This window comes from Perna viridis, chromosome 5 (genome assembly GCF_037379345.1).
Source record: "Perna viridis isolate PV_CMFRI_1.1 ecotype Kerala chromosome 5, ASM3737934v1, whole genome shotgun sequence".
Classification (NCBI taxonomy): Eukaryota; Metazoa; Mollusca; class Bivalvia; order Mytilida; family Mytilidae; genus Perna; species Perna viridis.
In genome coordinates, this window is record NC_142449.1 from 36,886,202 (window position 1) to 36,898,312 (window position 12,111).

Consider the following 12,111-nt stretch of genomic DNA (forward strand, 5'->3'; position numbering starts at 1 on the left):
CAGGTATAATTTTCTTTATTATTAAATTTATTATTTTCATAACTAAAAGGAGGCTGAGTTTCTGCATCACTGAAACTTACACCTGCAAGAAGATCAGGTGGCATTTGGGTTTCAGCATCAATGAAGGATACTTCCTCCTGTTGGTTATGTAAACAGTTTCAAGGCTGAGATGCACAGTCACTGTCACTGAAACAAATGCCAGGTGATTCTGCTACATGTTTGACAGCATATTCAGAATCAGACCACAGTTGACTGTCATAATCATAATCATAATCATCAAACAAATTTGATTGTGTTTGTGATTCTAGATTAAAGCTACTGGAATCTGATTCTGAAATTGCCACACTGCCTTCGTCTGATGTACAGCATGTGACATCAACAGTGGATGAATCATCTGACCACGTGTCACTTAGATCAAACAGAGAATCAGGTGAATCCACTGTTTCTGGAAATGTATCGTGTTATGCAGGAAATGTATGGTCTAATACAGGAAATGTATCGTGTTCTACAGGAAATGTATCAATCTACAATAAAGAATGTAATAAAAACATCACCAATGGAAAGGAGAAAAATACTATATTGTATTGTTTTCATATAAAATAAAAAAAATTATATCATACATGATAGATTTATTGGTTGCTTCATGAAATTTATCACTTTAAAACTTGTCAAACAAGATAAATTCAGCTGTACATGTATTTAAGTTGTTTTAGTTGTCAAAATAAGGTTTAACCTTACACAAATTAAAACATAAATTGTTTTTATTGAAATTAATAGAATTTTGACTCAAATGTATAGAAGAAAAGAAATGAATGGATGTTAAAATTAAAAAAAAAGTTATTTATAAAGGGGGATTACTCAGTAAAATTCATGTTTTTTTTTTGTCAGTTTTTCGTTTTTTGTCAATTTGTAAAATGTATTGATATGTAGATGATTTTTTAATAAATGCTGAAATATTTAGTATTTCTAAATTTAGTTTATCATATAAGGCATTGTTATGAGTTTCTATCAAGTTAATAAGCTTTAGAGTTATCTCCCGTATCCAAAGGAAATCTGAAATATTTATGGTAAACCCAAAATAGATTATGTAAGACTATACATGTATTAGGTTTCTATTTTTGCTATAAATTAGAGCTTAAAAGTATTTTAATGCAATCTGTGGTAAAATTTTGCTATATTGATTAAACTATCCATGCACAACAACAGAAATATATTCAAAATTTAGAATGTAATTGACATACAAAATTAATTATTAATTGGTCAATGAAACAAAAGTGTGAGAAGCTGAGCCTGATTGTTTTTGTGCTAGACCAAAGAAACAGCCCACAGGTAGGCAACCCAACCAGACACATTATTTGGATTCTTTAATCTCAATTTTCAGATAACTTCAAAATGTTTAACCTTACCAAGTGACTAAAAAGCAAACATTTTGAAGTAGAATCTCCGTATACTATGTAATGTGAAGTATTTCTGAAAAAAAAAGATTGTTTCACTAAGAAAAATAGCCATACTTAATATTGATGATAATTTGTATATATACATACTAAGTGTTCTTCATGACCTCTTTTTGCATGGCGCTGTGCCATGTGTTACTTTCCTTGCGCCATGAATTCAAAACAAGCGTGATGTGTTCATTTGACATGCACCTTGTATTCAACAATTTGCGTCACACATTACAAATCAACAATGTATTTCCCAATTACGCTTACTTATTAATTACCTATACCTGTCATAAGTTATTGTGGTTAAATTATAAAAAAAACCTGTTATAATGGCAACAACACAATGACCACACCTACTTTAATTCCTCTAGAGCTGTGGACCTGTGTTCAAGCCTATAGGGAAGGGAAAACTTCACCTTAGTATAAATGAGTTGGACAGTGCAGATAGAAAGATTTATCATAACTGTTATTTATAAATTTCTATGTTGAAGCTTGTGCTATTAAATACGTCTCGTTCAACCTATTATACTTTCTTTGGCAATTTATTTTCTGTGTTAAAGGACATGCGCCACAATGAAAATGTGTCCAACCAGAGATTAAGCCATGTGTTCATTTTGATCCATGGAGATCCCTGATACTTACTTTAATTGAAAATGAAAATTCATTTTTAAAATTTCACTATCATGACTATGTATTGACAGTAATATTTTATAATTATGTTTATTTCACATCAGTTTGACATCTATGGAAAAAATGTATAATTGTTGATAAAAAATACTTTCTATAGTCTACATGTATTATATGCAGTTGATGTGCACAATGGATATCCAATTAAATCAACCATGTAGTATGTTATCATTAAGGTAATATTTATTTACTATATCTTTTCGAAATATTTTCAAAACTTCAGATATAATTGAAAAACCAGATTGTCATGAAGGTATAACTAGAAGCATGTTTATCTGTAAAAAATGACTCTTATTATAAAATTTTACTAGTAATCTTCTTTATATACAATTTAAATAACTTATTTCTAATAATTTTTGCTAATAACAAGGGAAGCAATGTAACAAAGGAAAGGCAATCCCAGTTGAAACCCCCTCTATTGAATAAATAACCTACACTCTGTAAAACAGCATTTATTTAACATGCCAATGTATGTTTCAATGAAGATGTATACTTATGCTAGTTGTCAATTGTTATTTAATATATTGATGTGATTTTCCAATCCCCCCTTTTCTTTGTGTTCAATTTGTATATGTAATGTTTTCAAGTGTATGTAAAAAATATTTATATAGTTTTTATTATTTTGATGATTTTTATCCACAAAAAGTTTTAACAATACATAGAGAAAAAAAAACTATAACCAAGGGAGTTAACTCTTAACCTCATATTTCCCAAATCAATTTTTCACATGTACATAATAGTATATTTTAATGAAACACTCAATCTGGATTTTTTTTACAGAAATTATCGTCTATTGGAAGTGCCGTTGAGTGCAAGCGCATATTATAAAAAATATTTGCAAAAGAGAAGAACCCTGTTGAAGAAAAAAAACGGCCATTGTGCTTATTTGATATCCTTGTTTAATGTATGTATCTGTTATAGCTTTATATTTGATCTACTTCTTACCTCCAATTCAAAGTGTCAACCTAAAAAAATTATTCCACAACTGAATCATACGATTATGTCCTGCACGTGAAACATGAGGAAGGTACCAGTATCGTATTGCATATCCCTGAGCAGGTGTACGTCAAAACATGGATGCTATAAAAATATAGTGCATTTTCTTTTTGCCTCTCTACAAACTAATGTTTTGTCAAAAGATATGAACAATGACTTATAAAATAGAGCAAACATCACACTGTAAGATGAAGAACTTTTTTAAAAGAAAATCTAACATAATATCATAAAAATGTTCCACTGAAAAGGTTTGGTGAGTGCAAACGAAAGTGAAAGTAGGGAAAATGGCTATTTATAGTTCAAGACTACTTTTCTGTCCGATCTTCGTGGACTCACCCTATTTTCTTTGCGGGAAATTATTTTTTCACATGTCCTCAGAAATGCTACATAAGTGAAAGTTTTATTGAATCAATTTGCATATTTTTTTTTAAATCCTAAAAATATGCACTTCACTATAGAAGTCTATGGGAAAATTAATACGATACTGAGACCTAGTAAGCCAGTTTTTCAAGTTAAGTTGGATATTCAGCAAGTGGTCTTTACCAGCTGAAAAAGTAGTACCCCAATGCAGGTAACACTGTTAAGATGAATTAGCCAACCTTTGAACCTGATTTTTTATGGTAGCTCTGTTTTTTTGCATTTATGGTTAATCTTTACCAAATTTGGAAATGCATTTTGTTTTCATGAATTTGTAGGATATCAGTTCAATAAAATTATTATCTTGACTATTTATGATGAGCATATCTATATTCAGGTAACCTAAAGCAAGTAATGCTCCTGCATAAAGGATAGTTTTCAAGTTACAACACATTTTAAGTATGTGGTTAGGACTTGAAAGTAGTCATTTTCCATACATTGCCTCTTATATATGAAAAAATGAATATTTTTTTTATTTTTTGTTTTTCTTTCAAATAGCTAGCTGAAATGAGTTGCCATATAACTGTGTGGTTGATTTAAACACAGAAATGTCACAAAAGTCAACAGCCAATTTTTTAGTGGACTTTTTTAGGTGGTTCAAATGGACAGATTCTAATGCGGCAAGAAAAATAATGGTGTTTTTTCATATAAAAACTGAATTCTTTCAAAAAGTATTTAAAGCAGACAATTGTTATTATAATATTTATACCAGTAAACTATTTTTCTTGCATCATAGCTATCTGTTTTAAAGAAAAAGTCATTTTCCTGTCATACTGAGGTCCATTTGTATCTGCCTGGGGTACCAAATTGGCTTAAAATCTGCATTTTCTGCATATGAAAAGCTATATTTTTTCAAAACTATGATATTGGTATAATTTTTTCTGGATTTATTATAATTGAAATGACCTTATCTATAGTTTAAAACAGTTGGTTGTACCGGTCATTATACTTTACTTTAAACAACAGGCTCCCTTGAGTTAAAGACAAATAAGGAGGTTCGGATATTAATATTTCCATATATGGAACTCACAAGTGGGGATTAAATAATGATTTGGAACTCATAGTACAGCTCATGTATCTACCATGTCAGAATAAACCACAAAGTTGCTTAGGTTGATTAATGCAGCAGCTTTTTATCAAAAGTAATATTTTCTGGCTAACATTGAGATATTAGTCTTATGCCTGGAATAGGGTACCTATATAAAAATTTTAATAGAAAACTCATGTTTGTAGCAGGGCAATGATATTCTGAATTTTCAGTAAGAAAATGAATACTCTAGCAGAAAAACAACAACTTTTATGATTATATTGAAATGTTTATTAGTAATAGGTACCAGTATCGTATTGCATATCCCTGAGCAGGTGTACGTCAAAACATGGATGCTATAAAAATATAGTGCATTTTCTTTTTGCCTCTCTACAAACTAATGTTTTTGTGAAAAGATATGAACAATGACGTAAAAAATAGAGCAAACATCACACTGTAAGATGAAGAACTTTTTTAAAAGAAAATCTAACATAATATCATAAAAATGTTCCACTGAAAAGGTTGGTTTGGTGAGTGCAAAACGAAAGTGAAAGTAGGGAAAATGGCTATTTATAGTTCAAGATTACTTTTCTGTCCAATCTTCGTGGACTCACCCTATTTTCTTTGCGGGAAATTATTTTTGCACATGTCCTTAGAAATGCTACATAAGTGAAAGTTTTATTGAATCAATTTACATATTTTTTTTTAAAATCCTAAAAATATGCACTTCACTATAGAAGTCTATGGGAAAATTAATACGATACTGAGACCGAAAGACCAACGCAGGAAGTCATTTTTTTAATAGGGTTGTCTTTCCTTCCGGTGCAGACATAAATTCCGGTAGTATTTCTGAAGTAGCTATAAAACTTTTACCACAAAATCATAATTTTAAAATATTTAAAGATTGTCAACCGTTTACAATTATAAGTAATACTTATAAACTATAAATAAAATAAAATAGAAACAACTAACTTACCTTGTCTAGTGCGTATAACAAATAAATAACAATTTAGGTATCCACGTGAAGCACGACCCATCGGAATCAGCTGATTTAGTCGAACTTTACCGTTGGGTTATCTGCCCTTTTACTACATTCTTCAATTCGGAAGGTGGTCACCTGAAGTATCTATCTATAGAATTAGTCACAATATTCACTTTGTTTGCATGTAAACAAAATTGTAAAACAGTTTTTCATTGAAATTCAGGTTAATATCATAACTTAATTTGTTAAGATATTTACTTACCTTCAACAGAAGATCCATCATTCAAGAACATAAATGTTTTTTTCCCATATATATCAGCTTCCATGTTTGCTTTACTTACATGTATTGTGCACAGGTAAATACCGCCAACTCATAACGAACACTATTAATTGTCAATAATAAACCCTTGATTAAAACCCTTCTGATTTAAATAGTAATCAGCCAGGTGTAAAAATTACATGCTTATCAGGAAGAACTGTTATATCAATCAAAATATAACATAAGCTCCTTATATTACTGAAACAAATATAATATTGAAGGAAAAAATATTCCATGACAGAAATTCTGCAGAACATACATTATTATAACATTGTTTCCTTTTGGATCGAATATTATTAGGAACAATTAAAAGTTGACTGCATGACTTTTGATTGAGATTTAGTGTAATTCTTGACTGGCAACATTATTCTTTGGATTACCTAATATTTATCTTCTTTATGAAATTGGAGCTATGTGACGTAACGTGATTGCTTCCAAGAATCTTAAGTAAGCATCACAGGTAGAGAGTCTAAATTTTTAAGGAATGTGGTGATTATATTATGTTTAATAGATAGAACTTCTTTAGACCAGCATTTTGAGCCCTCATTTACTGAAATCGAACAAAGGGTTGCAAAGTTATGACATTTTTAAAGTCCAAAAATCATTCCCCCTTTTTTCCACTCGCAATGAAATCAGAAAATGACTTTAAGCCATTTTTTGAAGGCAAATACTGAAGCCATTATTGAAATCATTCAACATTTATTTTCTCAAAGAATGGAGTTGTTTTATTGAAATTACTATGTATTATGATCCAGCCTTTTCCTCTTTTAGGAATATAACCAAGCCAAGTACTACGGCAAGTCTTTTTTGACAGGGTGAAAACAGTCTCCATGACCATTTTTCCCCTGCCAAAAAATAAAAATGCTTACTACAAACTTGTTTCTTGGCTTAATTCATAAGAGAACTACAAGAATTCTTCAAGATAGAAGTGTTAATAATCAATCTTAACATAAAATTTCGGATTGATCAACTACTTTATATCCCACTTCTACCATTTCAGCCTGTAATGGCAAAATGGCATTATAGTATCTGTAGTGCATCAGTATAAGACTAATAACCCATATCACTTAATGTATCATATCTTTAAAAGTAGTAAAGATATGGTCAAGAAAATTGGCATGCATTGTCGTTATAGAGTAAGCAAATTTCTTATTTTGGTTTTGAATGTCGTCATGGAGAAATGGCAGCCATTTTGAATGAAGATGGCTGCCAAATTATGACAACAGTTGGTTTCTTTCACTTAGTCCAGATTTTTTACCGGTAAGTTAGTCCTTTCATGTTTTGTTATTTCCTGTATTATGACATTATTTATTTGTGTACTGTAGTATATTACATGAGAGACGAAAGGAAAGGCCGCCATTTTGAATAAAAATGGCCGCTGCTCTCGTTGATATCCATTTCGCAACCGAAAAGTTTATTTTCAGCAATAACTTTCTTAAAAATCAACCTATTTTTACAATCTTGGTATCATTTTAATCGTCTCATTCTTATCTTTCTTTCTTAAACTACATGTTTAACTTTAAATTGAATGTTGTAAAAGTACATGTACATGTATAGATTTGATAAATCAAGGATTTTTATAATAGACACTATAAAAATCCTAAGATAAGTGAGGAACTTTTAAATGGTGAGTTTCAAACTGGTTATTTTTTTTTTAATGTTTACTTCTTGTTTTATCCAATGCTTCAGATGCTTTCATGTAAAATTGACCAAGTTTTATAAGGTTACTGACTGAATTGATTTAAAATAGTTGTTCAATCAAAATATCATGATTCTGCCATAATAGCTTTACACTATAATCATATATGTTATTTTGGTAAGCGACTGTATTTGTGCAATGTAAGTGGTGCTCTTTTGTGTGTATGTGAAGTTTTTACATCTTCAGGCAGTAATAAGTAGAGCGAAATATTGATTTTACTTCATTTATTGTTTTTCTTGATCAAGACAATATTTAAATATAACTGCCATCATGATCATACAATGAGTCAAGACAAACCAAATCTAATGAAAAAGAAATATAAAAATCTATTTAAATATCAGTTAGTAAGAATATCTGTTGTAATTGCAAGAAATAATTACAGGAAAAATCAGTGTGCACATGTAAGAATGTAAATACAACATGACAAGATAAAAAATTGAGTCAATGCAGTACTTTTGCAGTGAAACGGACCGTATGTTTTTTAAATGGTGTGATATTTTAATAGAAAAGATATTTAATATTCAAAATATTAATCTGATAAAACCACTAGAACAGTTATGTCAAGACATAAAAAATATCTAATTTTTTTAGGTGTTTTAATTAAGAATAATACATGCGTTTTATGATAGCAGATATGATGCATGAGGTCAATTTCCCTACAATGTAACTTATGATTTTCCTATAAAAACAGCAAGTACATCTATATGGAAAGTCCAAGGATTCTTTACAATAAAAGATCATTAATTTAGTATATGTACTAGATGCTATAAATAGATAAAAATTGGTAAACTCATTGTACTACTGAAAGTATAACAGATATTCATTGTCTTCAATAAGTGTACATGTCATACACAAAGACCTAGGAAAAATATTCATCATAATACTTTTTATATTCAGAACAAATAGATTCAAACTGTATTAAAAACCAGGTTCTACCACTGGTGTCCTTGGGGTTGATCTCAAAATCTGAATAAAAAATTTTCAACAACACTAATGTCATCTTGGTTGGGCCATTTGAAGACATTTTTCTTAAGGTTAGACATTGACCAGCAACATCAACCTGAAACTAAAACATTACAAAACTGTGAAATTAGTATTAGTGTTACAATATATACTATTCAGCATGTAATTACACCCTAACTCTTGGCAATATTTATTTGTGTATCCTCATCTACATGAAATATGCATGTCCTCCATAACATGTGCTTTCACTTTAAGTCGGCCAGCGACAATGTTACAAAAATGAATCTGATGTCCAGCAGCAGGTAGCAATCCACATTTGAAGATCCAAAATTGTCTTGCGAACTCATTAGCATCATAAAGGAATTAAGAATTAACATCAGTTAACTGAAAGAAACAAGAAGGGACCACAAAGAACCAGGCTCAACAAGCAAAAAGATTCAATTAGTAGTCAAAAATGTTGTCAAAAATACAATTCTACTTAAACTTTAATGAATTATTATTAAAAAGTAAAATTTACAAACTGCTCTCAAATTCAATATTGCTCAATAATTTTAAAATGACTGTATCTAGATTATAGCCTTCTGTACATTTTATTTTTAAATTAATCTTATCAATAAAAAGATTGACTAAAGAACTAACCAGAATAGTTTCTGTCTGTCAGTAGTTGATATATCTCCCCGTTGGTGATCCCATTTGCCAACAAGTACTCATCAGTAATATTGTCCAATTGAGTACTTGTTGATACATCCTTTAACAATTCTCCAAGTGTAATACATGTAGTTCTTGACTCAACAGTGGCTAATAAAATAATTACAGAACAATGACGGTTTGTTTATAACAATTAGTATAGGTTACAGACCACCAATTCAACCAATGAGCATTTGGAACGTACGCAAAAATAGTCCTACACAGAAATTACCCCTGTTCCTCATAGTGCTGTGAAAAAAGTTCTCATCTCATTTAAAAAATTTAAACAGTTTCTGAAAGGAAAAACATTTCTGTACATTTTATAGGTGCATTTTGCTTCTTGTGATGTGAAGCCTAATCTCCATAATGATTTCTAAATATACCCCTATCTTGTGAAAACACTGGGATTTCCCATGCTATTTATAGACACTTCACTTCCGGTGACCAGTACTGCAGTGCAAGTCTGCTAACCCCACATGCCATTCTGAGGATTGTGAGCTGACATATGTAGAATCATGCTGATATATAGTCCTCTGCAGGTTAAAGTTAAGGTAAAGTCCAGAGAAGCCATTGAATATTGTGAAATTAGCATAGAAGCCTATGGGAAGTGGAATTAGTGGTTTTTAGCCTATAACTCACAATATTCATTAACCATAGCCAGCAAATTGAATTATATAATAATATATCAAAACACCATAGACTGTTGAGAATATAGTAGTTGAAAAAATTAAATACATGTACATGCACTAAAATGTACAAGTAACAACTAAGGACGGAATTTCTTTCCCTATCAAAATGCTAAACACTTACTTAATACTGCTTGAATATTTAAAGAGCATTAAAATGTTGGAGAAAAGTAAACAAGCACCCCCTTTTCCTAAATGTCGTATTCGGTAGTAAATCAATCATATTCGTAGCAGAAGAGAAAAATAGAGATTTTAAACCCCATTATTCTTTAAATAATAAATTGTCATTGACGTAAATCCTATGTAGAAACTCCAAATTTACTTACAAGCACAGTGCGAATCGATAACGGATTCCGTTAGGTCAGGTTCAGCCATGACGGTAAAAGTGTCTCGAACCTTCTATAGCCGCCTATTCCAACGCTTAAAATAAATATGTTCCTGATTACAAATCGAGAGCAAAGACAATTAAATTTAAAGAAAAAAACTTGAAGAATTCGAATATGCATGTCGTTAAGCCGTACTCCGTATATTTACCTTAGTTTTTTCTCTTCGAAGTATTGAAAACAAAATTTTAAGGTCGATTTGGGAAGTATCGAAAACGACTTCCATTCTAAAGATATTGAAATCCTAAGCTCTCATTGGGTGTTATTTTTATTTCAATATGACGTCAGGAACATATTTACTTTTATGTTTGAAAAACGTATACTCCGCTGAAAAAACGTGCCGCGCGACGTTAAATCCGTATTGGTACCGTTACAAAAATGACGATAATTTATCCCCGTTCCGAGAACTATAAACAACAAGACTTATATTCACTACAAAAAGTATTGTATTAAATATTTATTCATAAAAAAGGTCATAGCTAATGTAACCTCCGAAATAGAAGGATTTTGGTAACGGAAATACTAAGTCAAATTCTTTACCAGAAAACAAAATGGCGGCCATATATGATCGCATTGGCATCTCTATCACAGGGAAGATTACATGTACATAATTATGATCATTACACAATACGAAGTAATTTACCCGAACTTGGATATACTGTATTCAGTTTGTTGATAGTGACATACTAACTAATTTCATTCTTAAAAAGACTAAGAATCTCAGTATGTTTTGCTCTCAGATTTGACATGTAATAATACTTATAAATAGTGAAATCAATAATGGTGAATATAATGTTGATGACCCAATAGTTTTTTATCATTTAATTTATATCCTTTAACTACATGTTTCGACGTGATTTCTTTATCATAATTAATTTTGATTAAAATTTCTCTTACTTTGCTCCAATTTTTTTTAATGCTAGGCAGTCCATAAAAAGTGTTGGTAATTATAAACGGTTTTACAAATTATGCAGTTCGCTGAGGGCTTTATTCGCCATTTATGCAGGTTTTCAAAGACTAAAGACAATGGCAGATAAAAAACTGAAGAATTACACCATTTAGAACTTTGTTTTGCTATTTCGTTAAACTGATGACAAAATATTAACTTAGTTATTCATTGAGTGGAAAAGCCATGACGATAATCCCTTGAACCCACTCATCTTTATAGTATTTGTTTGATAATTGGCAGTTTTTGGTCTAGCGTCTGGCTGCTATTCGGTATTTCGTATTTGCAGTACTGGCAATTTCTCCGATTATAAATGTGATAGGCTCAACTTATGAATTAATTACACTGAGTTCACAATCTTTTTCTTTTCCGACTCTTTCTTTTCTGAGTATTTTGGTAATCTATCATTTATCCAGCTCAGTTCTCATTGATTGGCTATCTCTGTGACGTTGTCTGTTCTCTTGTTTTTATTGGTTTTTGATTTTCTGTTATAAATTTTCCCGGGTATTGGATTATTAGTTGAAGTGTATGGAAGACGCTCTTTTGTAATCTCAGCTATTTGGTAAAAAATACACGTTTTGTCTGATTTCATTTTCATTCATTTGGAATGCATGTTCATACTTGTTATGTTTTCGTGGGTTTTATGAGCCGATGGGCTTTGATTTTAATGACACCAATGTTGCCGTGCACAAATTTGTTCTAACATGCTTGTTTCCGTTATGTCACATACATAATTACAGAATCAATTATGGGTACTGTTCAGTATAAATTCCGGATACGATATTACAATACTTACTGAGATCTGTTTGTCCATGTGAAAGTTTTCATTAACTACAATCAGTATCCTTGTACCACATTTAGGGGATGTCATCTTGTC

At 30.7% G+C, this 12,111-nt stretch overlaps 1 protein-coding gene and 1 long non-coding RNA gene across 7 annotated transcripts in view; one reads left to right on the top strand and one right to left on the bottom strand.

Moving 5' to 3' along the window:
- On the bottom strand, window positions 1–10,541 carry LOC148617304 (uncharacterized). The gene is made up of 7 exons (XR_015922472.1): window positions 10,440–10,541; window positions 10,232–10,325; window positions 5,814–9,330; window positions 5,546–5,699; window positions 3,075–3,209; window positions 1,407–1,470; window positions 1–524 (listed from the first exon to the last, which is right to left on the bottom strand). It is a non-coding gene; the product is annotated as an uncharacterized LOC148617304 (long non-coding RNA).
- The window catches only part of LOC148617305 (uncharacterized), a 38,197-nt gene continuing 31,674 nt past the window's right edge, over window positions 5,589–12,111 (top strand). For 5 of the 6 annotated variants that reach the window (XR_015922470.1, XR_015922468.1, XR_015922469.1 and 2 more), the window contains exon 1: window positions 5,589–5,691. Coding sequence is in view for 3 of the 6 variants with exons in the window: in XM_088584918.1 (XP_088441044.1) it covers window position 5,691 (1 nt within the window). In the remaining 3 variants the exon portion in view is untranslated. Of the gene's footprint in view, window positions 5,692–6,214; window positions 6,318–12,111 lie in introns of those variants that run through there. The other variant, XM_088584919.1, reaches the window with a different exon arrangement.